The sequence below is a fragment of the Podarcis filfolensis genome, assembly GCF_964270895.1.
Source record: "Podarcis filfolensis genome assembly, chromosome: 5".
Lineage (NCBI taxonomy): Eukaryota > Metazoa > Chordata > Lepidosauria > Squamata > Lacertidae > Podarcis > Podarcis filfolensis.
Genome location: NC_139608.1, coordinates 68,700,405 through 68,721,633, shown reverse-complemented (window position 1 = coordinate 68,721,633; position 21,229 = coordinate 68,700,405). Strand labels below are relative to the sequence as shown.

General features: G+C 43.5%; 1 protein-coding gene across 1 annotated transcript in view; it reads right to left on the bottom strand.

Moving 5' to 3' along the window:
- Positions 1-20,598, bottom strand: part of SGPL1 (sphingosine-1-phosphate lyase 1) — a 36,205-nt gene extending 15,607 nt beyond the window's left edge. Inside the window, exons 1-7 of the mRNA XM_083614130.1 lie at positions 20,371-20,598; positions 15,841-18,583; positions 5,174-5,339; positions 3,501-3,568; positions 3,102-3,249; positions 1,901-1,980; positions 86-214 (exon numbers count right to left, since the gene is read on the bottom strand). Of these exons, the coding sequence (XP_083470256.1) occupies positions 86-214; positions 1,901-1,980; positions 3,102-3,249; positions 3,501-3,568; positions 5,174-5,339; positions 15,841-15,843 (594 nt within the window). The 5' untranslated portion in view covers positions 15,844-18,583; positions 20,371-20,598. The remainder of the gene's footprint in view (positions 1-85; positions 215-1,900; positions 1,981-3,101; positions 3,250-3,500; positions 3,569-5,173; positions 5,340-15,840; positions 18,584-20,370) is intronic.
- Between the last annotated feature and the right edge of the window lie 631 nt (positions 20,599-21,229).

Below are 21,229 nucleotides of genomic sequence, written 5' to 3'. Positions count from 1 at the left end.
CACACACTTTTTTCTGTAATGGATCTTTTAACATTTACACTAATACACTGGCTGCAGCTAGTGGGACTCATGTCGTGTTACTTACTGTTCCACAAGATTTGGGCCCTCCGTGGAAAAGATTACAGGCCATTCTCACGACCTCTGCTTCCATCTTCCTCACGCCCGGAAATATATCTGGATGAAGTGGGTTACTCCATGCAAATTCCTCATAAACCTTCAGGGAGAAAATTGGCACAGGTGAGATAGCTCCTCGAAAGTAAACCCTGAAAAGGTGATGCTGCACTGTACAGGAGAAAGTCACCTCACTCCCCATCCATCAAAGATGAGTGGTTTCGGAGAAATCACAGAAGGACCCTGCAGAGTTTTCTCTGCTATATAGTTAGTCCCAGAATGCTTTGCATACTGTCATATCATGCCACAGAAGCTTTGAATAGGAGTTACGTCTCACGTGATGGTAGCTGTGTGAAGCAACGAGTGGAGCTATGCTTGGTGGCCTCAACCTCACAGACCCTACCTGTTCCATGCATTCGCCAACATCCACACCTTGGCTGCAAAGTCTGAAGCAGGGACCCCTAGGCTAAACCATGTGAGAAGCCTACATGCACACACAGAGGCGGCTTCCCACCCAAGGCATGAAGAGGCGTTTTATTTTCAACTGTCACCATTCATTCCTATCGTGGCTGGGGGCCTCAAAACCTAGAAGAAGCCCAGGGTCCCTCTGGACCTCTGAGGGGGGCCTGCAGAGGAGTGAGGAAGCAAGCACAGCCCTGCTCTTCTCCTGCAGTTCTAATCACGTGGGCCTCAGGCGCCTCTACAAAGCTAGCGTGACATTTCTTCCTACTTATTTTCTATGACAGAAGGAAAACAAGTTTTAAAAGAGATACAGAGGACTGTTTGGGAGTCAAGCAGACTATTGAACACCTTTCTTTTTTAACAAGCCTTTTTAGCGGAGATTTTGTATCCCGGCCTGAAGCTTGAAATTCTTTTTATACATGCTTTTATTGCAGAATCGCATCAGGTTTGTTTCACAGGAAGCGATTCGCGATAAAATGATTTAAGTAAACTCATTGTAAACTGACTGTGGCAGAAGCAGGGACAGTCTACCAAACTCTTCCACCTTTTCCCTACAATTCCTGTCTCCATTGGGCATGGGAAGGGGGAAGGATGGGTTTAACAGAATTAATGCTTGGAAGTCACAGCATGTGGCAGCCAAACCACACCTTACAATTATGAGCAAGACACATTAATACATTTGAAATGATTCACAGGGCATAAATTCAGGGGAATTTCTGCTTCCAATTCCAGTATGTGTGATGCCTAACCAGTACACCTACTTCACTGGCCTGCCTGAACCTCATTTACTCACAAGTGGGATGGGGGGGGGGGTTTCCCCTGTCACAATTTGCTTTCCACTTCACATTCCTTCCTGTTCCTTCAAAATAGAACGCCTCATTACAGGGAGAATTAGTTAATCCTTATTATTTAATTTGTACACCGCCCTTCACCCAAAGAGAGCACAGGGCAGTTCACAACATAAAAAATACAAAATGAGAACTTGCTTCATTTAAAATAAGTCATTAAAAAAATAAAAAAATTGCACACATGCATTCAGTGTGGTGTAGTGGTTAAGAGCGGTAGACTCATAATCTGGGGAACCGGGTTCACATCTCCGCTCCTCCACATGCAGCTGCTGGGTGACTTTGGGCTAGTCACACTTCTCTGAAGTCTCTCAGCCCCACTCACCTCACAGGGTGTTTGTTGTGCGGGAGGAAGGGAAAGGAGAATGTTAGCCGCTTTGAGACTCCTTTGGGTAGTGATAAAGCGAGATATCAAATCCAAACTCTTCTTCTTCTTCAACAAACAGAAGGATAAACATATAGCTTTTACCACACTGAATTACCTTCACAAGCAGATCCGTGAGTTTCTGATCCCCACTGTACACTGTCCCGGACACTTTCCCGTCTTCCCAGTTTACTTCACCTGAAAGCACGGAGACAAGAAACCGCCCGTCATATTTAAAAGCACTTTGCCGATCAAAACTGCAGTTGATTGACTGTTCACACAACGGTCTATGGAGACAACATTAAAACTACAGTTTAGCACAGAGCTAGGGAACCTTTACTCTGCATGCAGAATTAGGCCCAGCAGGTCTCCCTTTCTGACCCACAAGGCTGGTTTTTTTCTAAGTCACACCCACCTGCCGCTCGCCTGACCTTATATCAGGCATTGGGCGGATAAAAATAAGGCAATGTGGGGTTTTAAGACACCCTTTGTCAGAGACAACTATCAGCAGATAGGCAAGGGGGTTTTTAAGCACTTGCAAACAGCCTGCCTCTTTAACTATTGTTAAAAAGCAATGATTAACCATGGAACTGTAAAGTTATTATTTGCTGATTTTACTGTTTACTGTTGGATTCTAATGGATTATTGAATATTGATTTACTTGATCTATATGACCAGGAAAGCTGTTTGTGGACAAACGCTGGCTCCCTCGGCCTGAAGCGAGATGAGCACCACACCCCATAGTCACCTTTGACTGGACTTAACTGTCCAGGGGTCCTTGACCTTTAACCTATATGTGCTGGAAGCCACTCAGAGCGGCTGGGGCAACCCAACCAGATGAGCGGGGTATAACTCACAATATTATTATTATTAATAATATCCGTATTATTACTACTATTACTATTACAACAGCAGGTGGCAGGAATTCATGCTCCAGAATGGGACCCAAACTTATAATAATCTCCTTCTGGAAGAGAGAAATGTCCAACACTTGTGAAAAATACATGGCAAGGAGAAATCTTGAAAATCAGGTTTTACACCCCTCCAAACAGGAGCTCTCCAAACTTTCTAAGTCAAGTTAGTATTTCCTCATATTCATGCAACTAACAACATTACTTCGCTTCTATGAGACAGTGGCAGGGTTTTTATTTTGTTCTCTTCTCCATGAACTATGCTTCCATCATTAATTGAGAATGAAGGCTGAGTATTTGTAATACACAGCCATTTGCTGCTGCTTATTAATTAACATTGGCACTGGAGCAGAGCATAGCAGATGCTGAAACTGATTGACATGTGCCAGTATGCATTCAGACTCATACCCATAGAGCTGTATTCTTTCATCTTCTTCAGCACATCTGGTTGGCTCAAGCCTTTTGCCGGCAGGATTTTGACATAACCCGTTTTTTCTTTCAAGAAACTTAAGGTGCTGGCCATATCTTCCATAGTCTTATTCATCTGTTTCTTTATCTGTTAGGATAGACAAACACACATGCAAATATAATATGAACAGATTCTAATCATGGGGATAATTTAATTGCAAATTCCTTGCAAAAAAATAGTTCAAGCCTTGAGTTCAATTTTAAACAAGCTGACCTCTTTTCACAGGTATGCTTTTAATTCCCTCCCCCCCCCCCCCAAGCATCAAATGATAAAGAGCAATAAATATGTTTCCTCCTAGCAAATTAAATAGGTAAGTAGCAAAATGCTTAAAAACTTACAATAGTACCAATAAAGGGCAATTTGCGTAAATTTCTGAAGAACCACTTTTTAGATCGTGATGTTAAACCTAGAAAGAAAACATTTAAAAAATATATTATTATTCAGCCCCAAAATTTTTTTTATTTGCCAGGGTAGAGAAGAATGCCTGCTTCTTGAGTACAGAAGACTTCCTGCTTCAGAAAGCTGCCTTCTACCCCTCTTGCATGCTTACCTGCACTGCCCTCTAGCCATCAAAGTTCCCAGCAATTTGTTGCCAAGACCTTTGCACTGCCCCTACTGATCCCAAGCACATCCGTGTGCACATCTTTGGGAATTGCAAAACCCTGCATGTACACAGGAGAAGGCTGGCATGCACGAAATTTCTGAGCTGCAAAGCTTCCCCAGATGCTCTTAGACCAGAAGGGGCAAGGATATAAATGAAATGCATGTCTGCTTTGCGAAGCTGGAAATGCTCCGAAGCCTTCTGAATTCCTGTCTGTGCATAGCAATGGGGGTGGGGGGATAAACTCAATCCAAAAGCTTATGGATGGAATGAACACAGAAAGCACATTTGGACATGTGCTGTAGGAAAAAACACTAATACCAACAAGGGGGTGTGGAACCTAATGAAGGCCAAAAACTAGGCTTTTGTGTTAAACTAAGAACCAACTTGTTGCCTGTGTTATCAAACATGTCTGTATTTAAAATGCTACCTTTCTTTTCTCCATCAAGGACACATGTGCTCACACACACACATGGATATCAAGACCTATCACACCCTACAACAGAGAGTATAACATTTCTTCAATACCATTACCCTGAACCGCAGAGGTGATGGCTAATTTATGAATTTGTTGCATTTAGGTACGTAACTTGTGCACACACTCTCTCTCTCTTGCCATGAACCCTATCAACATATAACTTTATTTGGTGGACCTATTCTACAATACCCAACTTTGAACATTTTCGAGCCAGCTGTTCAAAACGAAACCACAGTTTAGCCTTTTATTTCTAGAAGTATTTATATATGGCCCGGTCACGTTAAGTATCAAGGCAGTGGGCATCATAACAAAATATAACAATAAAAACAATAAAAAATAAAGCAATGTGGGAGTCCCAAGGGCTATATAGGGAAGAAGCCCCTGCGTCTGTGGTCCCAATCCCTGGAATAAAGCGTTCGAGAAATGGACCTGAGTGAGCCTCAAGCTCACACCCTCCCATCTCTCCTGGCTGAGCCACAGGAAATTTGAAAGCTTTCATTTCTGTTTTAGATCAGCTACAGCTTGCTCATGCATCTAAACCTGAGCAAACTGTGGTTATCCTTAACTCTGATTATGGACACAAGCCAACTCCAAACCAGGCAGGCTTGTTTCCACTAATATTAAGGGTAAACACAGTTTAAGATTTGGACAACACACCAAACTGTGGTTAGTCTTAAAGAGAAATGGAAACTTCTGCTCTCCTCCTTGAAGCTGCACTGGAGGAGAAGCCAAGCTCTCGTAAATTATAGTTTAGTCTTAGGGCTAAACACAGCCATAGACGTGGAAATAAAACAAGGTGAAGAGTTAGTTGGGACTTTCTAACCTCACCTCTTTGCTACCACGAAGGTCAGGGGCTTTTAAAAATGAAATCATGCTACGCAAATGGAGTGGACCCCCCAATTCCTCACATCGGAGACGCACACAGCACTTACTTTCTTGTTGGAAGAGGAACCTGTATAGCCAAACAACCAGGAGGGTAGCCCCAATTGTGGATGTTACCAGTTGCCAGGGCTCAGCCCCAGCACACTTTGCATTCACGGCATTTCTTGTTTCGTTTAAATATTGCAGAAGGATTTCTTTGTAAGGAACAACTGCATCCTAGAAAAGAAGAGAAAGCACCCATGAGGCAGAGGGCAAGGGCAAGGCCAAGGCAGAATGAACAAATGTGGCTATAAAGTGAGGTTGATTTATTTGCTATGAGTGTTTTAGTCCCACCTTCCGATTCAAAGAAATGCCCAAGGCAGTTTTACCATGGAAGCAAAAGTAACGCCAACAATAAAATACAAAAAATTAAATCGAGAAGAAAAGAGGCAGCAAATAAACACATCAATTAGCATGTCAGAGTGGTACCTCGGGTTAAGAACTTAAATCGTTCTGGAGGTCCGTTCTTAACCTGAAACGGTTCTTAACATGAGGTACCACTACGATTTCTGTTCTCATCCTGAAGCAAAGTTCTTAACCCGAGGTACTATTTCTGGGTTAGCAGAGTCTGTAACCTGAAGCGTCTGTAACCTGAAGTGTCTGTAACCTGAGGTACCACTGTATTTAAAAACCGGGGAGGCGGCAAATTGAGTTACCAAGATCCAAAGGAAGAAGGATAATTTCATAACACTTTGGTTCAATTTTATCTTGTTTGTAGGTAAAGAGGGCTTTATGATTCTGCTTTTGATTTCAGTTACGATTACTGAATCCGGATTACAGCCCTAACAAACTATTATACACCTGTGGTTTCTTTGTGTTTAAAGAAATTGTTATTGTATGCTTTGCAGTTTCTTTTGTGTATAGATAAGAATGGCTGTTTGTTTGACAATGCAGGATGCCTGCAGGATAGCTCAGTCAGTAGAGCATGAAACTCTTAATCTCAGGGACATGAGTTCGAGCCCCACATTGGGCAAAAAGATTCCCACATTGCCGGGGGTTGGACTAGATGAGCCTCGTGGTCGCTTCCAACTCTACAATACTATTGTTCTAAAGTTCTCAGCTACAATATTTGTGTATCGCGAAAACTAATAAAAATTATTTACCCCAAAAATGGACAGGCAAAAACCTTGCTCAGCGATAAGTGATGTTGCACAGAGGTGGAGAGTCATCAAAGAGGGATGAGGTGGGCTTTTCTCAGCAGGAGGTTCCAAGGTCAAGAAGTGGCCACAATGAAGGTCCCAGCCAAGCACAACTCAGTGTCCCAATCAAGTGTCCCAACCAAGCACAACTCAGATATTGAGGGAGATGCAAAAAAGAGCCTCCATGGGAAATCTTAGGAAGAATTTTGGCTCAAACGGGACGACAGCTCTGAAGGTAACTGTGTCCCAAACCATTTAGTGTAGGGTTGGGGAAACTGTGGTCTTCCAGATGTTGCTGGACTACAACTCCCATCATCCCTGACCGTGGGCTATGTTTGTTGCACAAGAGCACTAAACCAACCTCAATTGTGCCGCCTGACTTTGCTGGCATGTGAATGAATCCTATCTGAAAACAACAACCCTCTCCATCAGTCCCTGTTAATCCAAAATAAGAACCACCAGCGCACAGGGATAAATCCATGTTTAGTGTCTCCCACTAAAACTAACCGGTGTTTGCTGTTCTTGAGACTGTGTATTTTGTAACTGCTTTCGTCATCAGCCAAGATTTCCTCAGGGTAAGTTCTCCCTGTGTAAGTTTAAAATTACAGCTCAACAGCAACACGGAACATCTTCCATCAAAGTTAGCCTCCCATTCATTTCCACAGGGCTGTCTTGCACCGCGACTTCTGAATGGCATCAATGGACAATGCAGGATCTGCCATATCAGCTTGAGGTTCCAGAACTTTAGCCCTACAAAGGACAACTCTGGAATGTGTAGCTCCTTAAACACAAGCTTCCTTTATTTTTCCTAACATCTTTTGTTGTAAGTAGAAGGTGGGGGAAGACCTCTGCTGTAGCAAATGCACTGAAGAAAGGAGCCTTTCCAGTCTCAATCTCAATACAGTGGTACCTCGGGTTACATACGCTTCAGGTTACATACGCTTCAGGTTACAGACTCCGCTAACCCAGAAATAGTACCTGGGTTTAAGAACTTTGCTTCAGGGTGAGAACAGAAATCGTGCGGCGGTGGCGCAGCGGCAGGCCCCATTAGCTAAAGTGGTGCTTCAGGTTAAGAACAGACCTCCAGAACGAATTAAGTACATAACCAGAGGTACCACTGTACTTGATGAGTGTTGCCTCCTACCATTTCCCCTTTCCCACCTCACTGTGTAACCTTGAGCCCATACCCCTTAAAGAAACCAACCCTTGATATTTCAAATTCACAGTTGCGGTCCTTTGTCAACCATGTCTGTCATATCCAGCTCCCAATCTCTTAAAGCCACGCTGCAGAAAATACAAATTTTCACGGCTGCACTCCGCTCCTCAGACCTGTTCTTCCACATCCAACTTTTGAAACCTTCTTCTGAGCAAGGTCCCTGCCAAGGTGTGGCGATTTCGCCTTAATTGAAATGCACAATAGCAGAATGCAGTGAGTAAGCCTGTGGAATCCTGCTTGTGGAATTTGCATAGGCCACTATGGGAAGCAAAATGCCAGGCTGGAGATGCCTCTGGTCTAATTCAAATGAGCTTTTGTTTTGCATTAATTAATTAATTAATTAATTAATTAGAATAGTTTTATTATTTGTACCCCGCTCATCTGACTGGGTTGCCACTCTGGGCAGCTTGCAACATATATAAAACATAATAAAACATTACACATTTTAGGGCCATCCACATCATGAATGCAATTAACATTTGCACCCCCAGAAGCGGAGAAGATGGGAAGTTATAGACAAGAAGGATCCCTTGACACCTTAGATGCCTGACACATTTATTGACTAGCAACTTCTGATAGTTGATGCCACAACAACACAGTGGCCCTACAAGGAGCCACAGAACGGTTTTATTCAAAGGGGAAATAATTTGAATTCTGGGAAGAGTACCCAACAATGGATAACTAATATGAGACACATCACGTGGGGGGGGGGGAAGAGACTCACTACTCTGTCGCACCAAACATTATTGTAACCAGGTGTGCCTGGATAGCTCCATTAGTTAGAGCGTGGTGCTGATAATGCCAAGGTTGCAGGTTCGATCCCTGTATGGGGCAGCTGCCTAGTCCTGCATTGGAGGAGGTTGGACTAGAATGATCCTCAGGGATCATTAATATGATACCATGAGCCATTATACATTCCAGCAGCTGTTCTTCATTCTCTACTCAACACATCCAGTTCCTGACATCACCAGCTGGCAAGATAAGGACTGTCCAAAGCTTTGGAGAGCCACCGGTAGTCAGTGTTGACCAGGGTCAGGGAACCTGTAGCCCTCCAGGTGTTGTTGGACTCCAACTCCCATCAGCCCCACCAACACGGCCAATGGCCAGGGAGAATGGGAATTGTATTCCAGTATCTGGAGGCTCACAGGTTCTCTACCTCTGGTGTAGACAATGCTCAGCAAGATGGGACAATGGTCTTGACTTGGCGGACAGCAGGTTCCTATGTTGCTAGCATGCCAAAATACAGAAGTTTCACAACTCCCCTCTTCCCCTGCCTGCCACTTCAATCCCTATGCATTTGTTTACTTGCAGATGCATATTTGACTTACCGTATATACTCGAGTATAAGCCAACTTTTTCAGCACATTTTTTATGCTGAAAAAGCCCCCCTCGGCTTATACTTGAGTGAGGGTCCCTTTCGGGCTGCTCCTTCCTCCTCCTCCACTGCTGCCGCCACCAGCCTCTCGGCAGCACCCTAGGTAGGCAGGGGGAAGGGAGGGGCTGGGGGGGAGAGAGAAGCCCCTTCTGCCGTGTGCGCATGTGCATGCACACGCACTCCGGCCCACCAGGAGGTTTGTGGTGTGGTGAACCAGATTATACTCAATAAGTTTTCCCAGTTTTTTGTGGTAAAATTAGGTGCCTCGGCTTATATTCGGATCGGCTTATACTCGAGTATATACGGTAAGGAATTTCTACTTCCATATCAATGCATATATACATAAGCCTGCTTTATTAGGCAGCAGCAAGTAAGCTGCATGCATTTTTCATTATCCAAAGCCTTTCGAAAGAGGAACAAAGAAAGCCAGCCAAGCAATCCCTTTTTTATCTTATGCAGAGGTGCTTTTTATCCAAGAGAGGTTCAGGTTCCCTTTTTTTTAGGTTTGAAGTTCAGCATGAACTGTTCTAGCTGCTCTTTATCAGGATGCTTATATAATACGGATCTGAAGATTAGAACCTGCTAAGCTTGTGACTTCTACCAGAGTACAAGAGATAACAAGCCTCTACTTTGCAGCTATGCTCCTTGACGGGGACCCCCCCCCCTAGCTTTTATTGCTCCTTGCACCACTATTACACAACAGAACTGCTGATGGCATGCAGAAAGCGAGGACACACTTCCACCTGTTTCTGGACAACCTCCCAAACCATCTCCCTGGGTATTCCAACTAGCAATCAAAAGTTAATCCTCTTTAACATTTGTATGAAGCTGCTGGGATAAGCTACTCAGGGACACAGAACAAGGTGTCTCCATGTATACTGACAACACTAAACACCCTCTCTCTATCGTTTTCAGGGCGTTCAGGTGAGGCAAAGTGAGTGTTGAACAAGTATGTGAAATCAGTAATGGTCTGCATGATAAAACAGGGGTCAGAAATGGGTTTGTTTGTATACCCAGAAAGGATCAAAATTGCAATCTGGGGGTACTCTTTGACTCAACTTTGTCACAGAGTCCCTGGTAGCCTCTGGGACAGTAAAGTGCCTTTCATCAGCTTATCAGTGCTGTGGCATCATCTAGATCAGGGGTCAGCAAACTTTTTCAGCAGGGGGCCGGTCCACTGTCCCTCAGACCTTGTGGGGGGCCAGACTATTTGCAGGGGATGAAAAAATTCCTATGCCCAACAAATAACCCAGAGATGCATTTTAAATAAAAGCACACTTTCTACTTATGTAAAAACCCCAGGCAAGCCCCATAAATAACCCAGAGATGCTTTTTACATAAAAGGACACATTCTACTCATGTAAAAACACGCTGTTTCCCGGACCGTCCGCAGGCCTGATTTAGAAGGCAATTGGGCCAGATCCGGCCCCTGGGCCTTAGTCTGTCTACCCATGATCTAAGCAATATTGATGATTACGTACTCTCTTTACTAGTCTTCTAATTTGAGGACATCTTCTGTATCCCCTCATACCGCTCCAACTCTTATTAAGAGCAACCTCAACTCCAACAGTTGCCTGTACTTTTGTAACAAAAAAAGAACTTGTCTAACAAGAGGTGTTTCAGTGGTTTGTAGAATTAGCAAGTTGGAAAGAATTAGAAGCAATGCCGTGGTTTAAGAATGCAGATACACCCTGAAGAACAAAGACAGCTTCTGAAGATCCAAAATTCCAGAGGCCATTAAAGTCCCTGCTCTTCAAATGCAGATTCTTCAGAGAAATGCAGTTCTCACCAAAACAGAAAACCTGCAGTCTGGGCTGTGCCACTTTATCACACTGTAAAGTATATTCACACAAGAAAGTTCAAAACAAAGAAAGCTGACCTGTCAGGGAGAAGATTTAAGTTAGAACTCTTCACCCTCATATGCTAGCATTCTTTGTGCAGGGAAATATATATTCAGCTCTGTGAGCCTCAACTTGAAGACTAAAGTAACACAGTCCATAAACAGGTTTGCTTTCTTAGTGACAACGAGATCACTGTAGATAAAATTCAGGGCATGGCTTCTTTCTTGCTCAATTCCTATATACCCTAAGGAACCTTACTGCATTTTTGACCTACAGTATGAAAAATCAGCCCAGACTGGTAGGAGTCTGTGATAAAAGAATGTTGCAAACGTATAATTTGTTTTGTTTTTCAATGATATATAGGCAAGCTGAAGACCCGCAATTCTGTGTACATTGTGTGGTGCTCCTTGATCTAAACTGCAAGCTCATATATTCCTGAATAGATGAAGAAGCTATGTAAATTAACAACAAACCGCAGTGGGAAAGCTTTGAGACAGTCTGAAATAAAGACAAACCACATGAAAGATCCATGTATGCAGGCATCAGTGAACACTACAAATGAAAAGAACTGTAAATGAGGACTAATAAGAGAGGAGATCTCAAAAATGAATATCTAGAATAGGATGGGGGGGGAAGAAGGACACATGCTTGGAAACAACTCAGTCCTACTGATTTACAAAGCCAATTTGTGTGTTTTATCCCCCATAGATGTTAAAGATCACTACTGAGAACCGAAAATATAGTCATTCTGGACCTGATCCCACATGCAGCCAACACAGATGCATGTCTGGATTCACACCACAACACTCATCCATGTCCCAATAAATTGGCTGGATGTGTATTTTGATACAGGTATGTTCTGCTTATCCACTAGTTGTTGCATATCCTTCACTGTGCGGGACTTCAGCTACATCCATGACTAGATACTTAAAGTGATTTCTTTATCTAGTTTTTAGAAAAATCAGAATAATGAAAAACAACTGTTGCTTGTCCAAGATGTCTCAGTGTTCACTCTTTTTGAGGTTTACCCTGAACCTGAAAGGGAGGGCATTTTGATTTATGGAAGATAAGTAATGCGTGTTTTCCAGGGGAAAATGGAGTAATCTGCACAGGGTAACATGCACAAGAGAGCAGAGGGTTTTTTGAGTCCATGGGTCCCTTGATCAACTACAGTGGTACCTCTGGATGCGAACGGGATCCGTTCTGGAGCCCCGTTCACAACCTGAGCAGAACGCAACCCACGTCTGCCCATGCTGTGATTCGCCGCTTCTGTGCATACGCGTGACGTCATTTTGAGCGACTGCGCATGCGCGAGCGGCGAAACCCAGAAGTAACCCTTTCCAGTACTTCCGGGTCGCCGTGGAACACAACCTGAAAAGATTTAACCTGAAGCGTCTTTAACCCAAGGTACTGTCTTTAACCAAAGAACTGTACATTCTTTCTGCAGTACCCCTGTGGGGCTCAGGAGCCCAGTTATGTCACCCCTTGCCTGCAGAGTTTTTTCAAACACGTTTCCTTGTGGAATGCTTCCTCAGCCTCCTCTCCTTGAGAGTCCTCCAGGCAGCCACTGCTGCCCCCTACTCCAAAGAGAGGTGACTCCTCACACTGCTGCATTCTCAACAGCAAGGGCTGGCAGGCGGGCGGGCTAAATCCCTCGCCTGCTTGCTTGCTTGCTTACTCTGAGGCTGCCTCAGCTCCTGGCAACCAGCACCCATGGCCAAGAGGCACCATTCATCTGGGGAGCTTGTAGCCAGGGCTGCTGCAACAAACAGCTCTGCAAGCCTTTGAGAGACACAAGAAGGCATCAGGAGGGAAGGAAGGAAAGAGGGATAGAGGCCAGGGTTGCCCACAGCACCCCAGCCATCATTCAAGGCACCCCAGTGTGCCATGGCACACTGGTTGAACACCACTGCTCTAGAGAGTAATCTAATTTCTCATGTTTATTCTACTTGCCTTTATTAATCAAAGCTAAAAGCACTGAAATGGGCAAGCTAACCTAATATCATATTTTCAATTAGTATCCATTAATTGTCACTAACAAATTTATAAAAGGGGGGGTGTCAAATTTTCCACCTCACATCACTGGAGCAAATTCATGCTCCATTCATAAACTTTTAGGCACTATTAAAAACAGATGGTGAGTCTCATGAGCATGGATTGTATCAGGGTGGATTTGATTTAAATCACAATTTAAATTTAAATCACTAGTCAGTAAGACTTGATTTAAATCATTTTTTTTACAGAAAGACTCATTCTTGCTGGTATAATCTTAATATTTACAACCAGATGAAGCTTGTATTATTCATTTTTGGAATAATAAATGTTCAGAGTAGTTTTTACAGTTATATCAAAAATTACTGATTTGGTTATACTATTAGAAATACATAGACAGATAATTATGAAATTATTGTGAGATTAAGCTAACTGTTCATATTTGGACAACTTTTCTGCTATACTTTATTGGAAGGAGAAAAATAATAATTTCCTTAATAACAATTTAAACAATTTATTTAACTAAAACAATAGCATTATAGCATATGTATCTTTGTTTGTTAACTGATGTGGTTAAACTATTTAAAAAAACCAAAACAACTTAGGCTGAGTTTTAGCACACATGAAAAACTTAAAACAAATCCTTATTTCCTGATGAACAGACTTTGGACTATAATGTAACTTAAACAGAAAACTATCTTTAGAAAGATTTTTCCTCCAAAAGCATTTTATTTTAAAAATCCGATTTAAATTAAAAAAAAATCCGATTTCTTTGATTATTATTTTTTAATTACTGATTTTTATCCACCCTGGATTGTACGCAACAGTTGGACATGCAGAGAAGTGACAGCATGCAACTGCCACATTTGCAGTGTGGAATGATGTGATCACACCTCTGCTCGACCATCCTTCGCCACAACATGTCAGGCTGCATTTTAAAAAGAAGGATTTCGACATAGGACAAGGCCTGGATCATTTTTACCACATGCCCAAACTCAGCCCATATTCGAGAACTGCTTCACATATGGTCGGTGTCCTGCACAGGTATCACCTCTGGACAAGAAAACCTGTGTACACGGTCACATGTACCAAATGCATGCAACCATTTCCCCCTGCATACATGCAGTGGGAAGCTACAACTGGCAACATAAAACACTCAGCAGGACTTAGGATTGATGTTGTGTTTGTTAGTTAGTTAGTTAGTTTGTTTTTTAAAAATCCATTTATTAAAAAGTTACAGTACAGTTTTGTCCACTGCCATAATATCACATAATGATCAATGTTAATTCTCTATATTCACCTATGGACAACCTTTGGGCCTACAGGTGAGATAAAAGATGTTGCCACGCCCACTTTTAGTTCTGGCCCCACCCGCCATGAGCTCTGCCCACTGCCAGCATGTGAACCCTGACCAATGGCCCCCTAGGCTCTTTTGAGGGGGTTGCCTAATCCTGATGGATGCAATCCTCTTTGGGCACTGAGTCATCTGAGGAAAGAGCAGTGTGTTGTGCACAGCAGAAATTTATGGCTACACTCTGCCGTGATTTTTCTGGGAGGGGACCAATTGATACGTCAAAAGCAGGAATCACCAAAAGTGCAGCTGCCGTGCTACAAGTTCACACAATAGACTTTGCTGTACAACTATGGAGAAAACAACCCCAAAAAGAAAATGAAAAGCAGCCTTTTTATTTTCTACCAAGTGCCAAGCTGGGCACAATAGTTGGTTTTCTGCCCATGCAAAAACACCAGTTTCAACCATCAAGCCCTTAGCCTTTTCAGGGTAATAATCTCTGCCTTTCAGCCAAGCTTTTAGAATGGAGCAGGGAAACCAGCGTGGGCTAACTCAAGATATTCCCCAGAAAGACTCTCTTGAAAGGATACATTTAAAGTATTCTGTTTTTTAAAGGATTTTTAGGGCAGGCCACTTTTATCTGCCCGCCCCCCCTTCACTTCCTCTTTGTAAACTCTCTACTGAGAAAGTAATCTCTGTTCCATTCCATTCTCCACTCACTAGCTTTTGTTTTATTACCAAACACACGCAGGGTGCCCATCTAACCACTTCCTCAGTCTGGGTACTTTCCTATTTACCATTAGGTAAGCGGGAAGCAGATGGAGTGGGGAGAGGAAGGGAGGGAAAGAGAGAGAAAGAGTGAGAGAGAGAGAGTTGTGGAGAGAAAACAGGAAAGACAAACAGGGAAGTTATCCAGAGATCTAAGAGAGCAAAGCACAAAAGCATTACGGGGAGCGAGTTCAGCAAGGAAAAGCTAACGCCAGGCTTTGAAATCAATCTGGAAACAGGGCGATGAATAAGACCCATGGAGAAGTCCAGTACTTTGTTTTATAAGGGGAGAGGGTGGGCGGCGGGAGGAGACCAAGGATAGGGGAACCTGTGGCCTTCCACATGCGAGAGGACTACAAATCCCATCATCCATAAACACTGATGGCAAATGCAGCCCAGCAAAGGACCACAGGTTCCCCACCCAAGGGGTAGACCGTCCCTCAGACTGATCTGCAAAACATAGTGATGGGGGTGGGGAGGGTAGGTCCTGAGACTGGCTGAGCTTATGAACAGATAAGACTGAAAGACCCCCCAAGCAGAAAATCCGTACTGGTTCCCATTCGATTGGGGGGGGGATATCCGACGACGTCTCGCTCACTTGCCCCACCATCCCAACCTGACCTTGGAAAAGTTGGTTCCTGGCTTGGCATTAATTATATCCCCCTACCTACCTAGCGCCGCCACCTCGGCGCATTGTTTACAGGAGACGGCCCAAGCGCCTAGTGGTTGGGCTCCTTCTCTCCCGACGCTCCCCTCGGCGCCCCACCACACGGGTCGATCCCCGCGGGCTACGCGTGAGCACACGAGAGGGTGCCAAAGTGCCGTGTCTACTACTCCCGGGAGCGAGAGGGGCTCCGGAGAAGTTTCCCCTGGAGTGGGGGAGCGCGGGGAACGGGGAAAGCGGAGCGAAAGTTTGACGAAACTGGAGCAGGGGAGCCGAGAAGTGATGGAGAGGAAGGAGCCGCGCGCGCGCACCACCACCCCCTCGTCCGGCGGGTCCCCCAAAGAAGCGAAACAAAACCAGAGAGGAGCTGCGGGGACGACACAAACACTCACCATGATTCTCCACAGCCTCTCCGGGCAGCCTTTGCACGCGCGGGGTCAGCGAGGGACGCTGCTGTTGCTACTGCTGTTGTTTGTGTTGCTCAACTAAATCGGCCTGAGCGTCGGGCGGAGAGCTGGGCTTTGCAAAAAAAGGAGGAGGCGGAGAGCGGCCGCCCGCAGATCCACCCCAGCCTGCCTCTCTTTCTCTGCGCGTGACTGGACAGAGAGCGAGAGGGAGAAGGAGAGGGCGGGCAGGAGGGCAGGAGAGAGAGAGGAGTCGCCGCCGCCGCCGCCCTCTTTCGCTCCGGCGCGGCTGTGATTGCAAGAAGCGCCACCGCGCGCCCCTCCGGGTGCCGGCCCGGAAGCAGGCCTAGGCGCCCTCGCAGCCTCCGCCTCGAGTAGCTCGCTCGCTCGCCACAGGCCTTGGCAATTACAGCGCCCTCTGCCGCAGACCCGCTGGGTCCAAAGGCCGCGGAGCCGCACGCTCGCTTTGCCCCTCGCCCGGGCGAAAGCGAAGCGGGCAGGGGACGCAGCTGCAAGGGGAGCCTTTGGCGCGCGAGGGGAAGCGCTGGCTAGAGCAGGACGAAGACACATCTCACCGCGGCCTGCTAGAGCCAGGGTGGGGTAGGGGTTAGAGTGGGTCGGAGGGAGACCCGGGTTCAAAGGCTCACTCTGCCACGAAAGCTCACCCGTAGGCCGGTGGCTGCCTCTCTTCTCAGCCTACCCCTCAGAGACTTGTCTTGTTTTGAGGATAATTTGGAGAGTAAAGGGAACTATGCTCCCTTGAACTTCTTGGAGGAAAAGTGGGGTCTAAATACAATAAAAGGATAATAAACAAACATGACCTGACAGCAACAGCGCTTACCCCCACTCGTGAGCATGTTTTCCGATACTGGAGGTTGTGCTTGGCATAACCTTATCCTTCATGATTTGTCAATTTTCTGCTTAGGAAAGTGGGGAGAGGTGATGACCCGAAATGCTAAAGACCACACTGCATGCACCTGACAAAGTGGCCTCTCTGACCCAGGAAGACATGCTCAAATAAACGTGAGAGGGTTTGTGGTGTTAGCAGACACTTTGTTGGTTTGGCTGTTAAAGCTAACATGGCTACTACCATCATGAATGTTGTCTTAAGTACCACAGAGACTCCAAAATTACCACTACAGTACTATCCTTTTGCCCACTTCAGACTAACTACTGTATATAGTGTTTTTCAAATGCACCACCATTTCCCGCATTAAAAAAGGAAAAGAGAAGAAAAATCCACCATCACTCTAATGAAGTAAATACATTTCTGTTCTTTACTTCCAAACTCCCTGGAGTATGCCACTTATTCCTTGCTGTCGACTTCATCCTCTTGGCCTGTTACTAACTAGCTTCCACCCCATGCAACTCCCCAGAAACTGTCCTACCAATGATTATGATCCATTGCAATCCACCTTCCACCCACTGCACCCCACAGAAACTGCCCTATTACCAATCACCTCACTTCCAACTCCTTTTTGTTTTGTAAGGAGTCTCTGCTCCAGAGATACTTTGACTGTCCCCTGCTGGTTCTTTTCCTACCTCTTTAATTGCTCAGTGATTACTGCCACCACAAGGTGAAACGTTTTGTAGTTTCATCCTTTCCATTAGGAACTCTTAGGATCTGTTCTTAATCCTCTTCTTTCTCTTCTCACTACACCTGGGGGACAACATCAGAGTTTGTGGCTTTCCATACCACCTAGAGCTTTCCACCAAATCTTAGATCTCCATTTGTGTCTGACATTTTGTGTTCAGGTGTTTCATTGACACCTGAAATCCAGCTTGTCTCTGACCAAATTTCTCTTTCCTCCTAAGTTTTTCTCTGTTTTCATCAAAGACATCACAAATCACCCTGTTGATCAAGCGCAAAGCTTTGGATTCATGTCTGAGATTTCTTTTTCTCCCTGTATTCAGTGACACAAGGAAAAAACTCAATTTCTTGACACCAGCTGTATGCACAAATATTCTCTTGAACTGGAGGTTCTATACAATATTTGTTACTCAGGGGTCAGCAAACCTTCAGTAGGGGGCCGGTCCACTGTCCCTCAGACCTTGTGGGGGGCCGGACTATATTTTGGGAAAAAAATTGAATTCCTATGCCCCACAAATAACCCAGAGATGCATTTTAAATAAAAGGACACATTCTACTCATGTAAAAACACACTGATTCTCGGACCATCCACGGGCCAGATTTAGAAGGCAATTAGGCCGGCTCCGGCTCCCGGGCCTTAATTTGTCTACCCATGTGTTACATGCTTACTCTTTGGTTGTTCAGAGGGTCCTCTATTACAAAGAATACATGCTGCAAAATCTTATGAGAAATGTTTTAATGCAATTGACGTTGCAGGACCTATGTTGCCTTTTCCCACTATTCCTATGCAAGAGTGCCTATGGTTTAAGGTTTTCAGTCATTCAGTGTAAATCGATAAGTTTTGCATGTGCAAAACTCCTTTTCTGTTGTAGGAAGCTAACTTGAAAGGAGTCCTACAGAGTTAAGCTTGTCTGTCAGTAATGCTACAGGTACCATAGGGCTAAGTGTAACCATATCTTCCCATTGCTTAGATGAAACAATTCAGAAGCAAGACATAAAACTAGAATTTCTAGTCCTGTGATGTTTATTTGGTTAACTGATCAGAAGATCAGCGTAAAAATTATTCAGGATCTACAAAGCTGCGCCTGATAAACAGGCCAATATATTTTAAATTATTATTATTACAATGAGTAATAAAACCTGCTGATGACTTAGAAATATGGTCAAATTTGAAGTTATCATTGCTAGGCCGAATTGCTGTGATAAAAATGAATGTATTGCCGAGGATGTTGTTTTTGTTTCAAACGTTGCAAATTTTGGACAAGATGGATTGTTTCAAGAAGTGGCAGAGAGATATTTCCAGATTTGTCTGGCAGGGCAAGAAGCCTCGAATAAAATTTAGGATATTAACTGATGCTAAAGAAAGAGGTGGATTTGCCCTGCCAGACCTTAAACTTTACTATGAATCAGCTGCTTTTTGCTGGCTGAGAGAATGGCTACTTCTTGAAAACACTGATGTGCTGGATTTAGAAGGTTTTAACAATGTATTTGGCTGGCATGCATATTTGTGGTATGATAAGGTAAAAGCACATAAAGCGTTTAAAAACCATATTGTTAGAAAAGCACTGTTTAATGTTTGGATAAGATATAAGGATTTGTTAGAAAATAAAACCCCAAGATGGTTGTCACCAATGGAAGCGAAGGCTCAGAAAAAACTCAATATGGAGGCCAAATGGCCGAAATATTGGGAAATTCTAGAACAAGATGGAGACAGAATAAAACTGCAGAGCTTTGAAAAATTGAAAAACAGAGTGTGAGATTGGCTCCATTATTATCAAATAATGGAGGCATATAACTTGGACAAAAAAGCTGGTTTCCAGGTGGAAAAACAAAATTGGAAACAGAATTGTTAGATCCCAAAATTAAGAATTTGTCAAGAATGTATAACTTGCTGTTGAAATGGAACATTCAGGATGAAATGGTGAAATCTGCTATGATTAAATGGGCACAAGACGTTGGACATAACATTATGATGGCTGACTGGGAACAGTTATGGACCACAGGTATGAAATTTACGGCATGTAATGCTCTAAGAGAGAATTTAATGAAAATGATTTACAGGTGGTACATGACACCAGTCAAGCTTGCAAAAATTTATAATCTACCTGACAATAAATGTTGGAAATGTAATGAGACTGAAGGTACATTCTTTCACCTTTGGTGGACATGCCCAAGGATTAAGACATTCTGGGAGATGATTTATAATGAAATGAAAAAGGTATTTAAATATACCTTCCTGAAGAAACCAGAGGCCTTTCTCCTGGGCATGGTCGGCCAATTGGTGTTAAAGAAGGACAGAACTTTTTTTATGTATGCAACAATAGCAGCAAGAATACTCATCGCGAAGTATTGGAAGACACAAGATTTACCCACCCGGGAAGAATGGCAGATGAAGTTGATGGACTATATGGAACTGGCGGAAATGACAGGCAGAATCCGAGACCAGGGAGAAGAGTCGGTGGAAGAAGATTGGAAAAAATTTAAAGATTATTTACAGAAATACTGTAAAATTAATGAATGTTAGAAAAATGTTGGAATGAAGGTATATGGCTTTAGCAGAAATGTTATAAGGAATTAAGTACAAATAGATTTTTAATGTATTAAAGGGAAAAAATAAGGTTAGAATAAGTTAAGATAAATTACAGGACAGAAAACAGAGGAAGATGGAAAGGATTTGCTGAAACAGTTAATTGAAGTGGAATACAAAAAGGGAGGTGTGAGGAGGTCGTGGAAACAAGTGAGTGAAAGATAAGATACTGAAATTATTGGATGTGTTTTAAATTGTGTTTGTTTTGTGTTGTTAATTCAATGTTTTAGTGTTAGTGTAATGTAGTGTTTTTGTTTTTGTATTGTATTGTTTTGTTGAATTCTTTTTCTTTCTTTTATAGTCTTTAAACTGTTAATAAATATTATTAAAAAAAAAACACCTGCTGATGACATGCACTGCCTTCAAAGAGATGTTCCCTGTGTGTGAGAGAGAAATGAATTATTCTAAGCTGATACCTGTTGTAGCACATGAGTACATCATCTAAAAGTTACCTTTTTAAAAAATGCATAAAAGATAAAGGGGACCCCTGACCATTAGGTCCAGTTGTGACCGACTCTGGGGTTGCGGCACTCATCTCGCTTTATTGGCCGATGGAGCCAGCGTACAGCTTCCGGATCATAAGGGAGGCTTACAATTTGGACAAAAAAATTGGCTTCCAGGTAGAAAAATCAAAATTGGAAACAGAACTGTTAGACCCCAAAACTAAGATACTTTCAGGAATGTATAACTTGCTGTTGAAATGGAACACCCAGGATGAAACGGTTAAATCTGCTATGATTAAATGGGCACAAGATGTTGGACATAACATTATGTTTGCTGACTGGGAACAGTTGTGGACCACAGGTATGAAATTTACGGCATGTAATGCCTTAAGAGATAATATTATGAAAATGATATATAGGTGGTACATGACACCAGTCAAGCTGGCAAAAATCTACCATTTGCCCGATAATAAATGTTGGAAATGTAAAGATAATGAAGGTACATTCTTTCACCTTTGGTGGACGTGCCCAAGGATTAAGACATTCTGGGAGATGATTTATAATGAAATGAAAAAGGTATTTAAATATACCTTCCTGAAGAAACCAGAGGCCTTTCTCCTGGGCATGGTCGGCCAATTGGTGTTAAAGAAGGACAGAACTTTTTTTATGTATGCAACAATAGCAGCAAGAATACTCATCGCGAAGTATTGGAAGACACAAGATTTACCCACCCGGGAAGAATGGCAGATGAAGTTG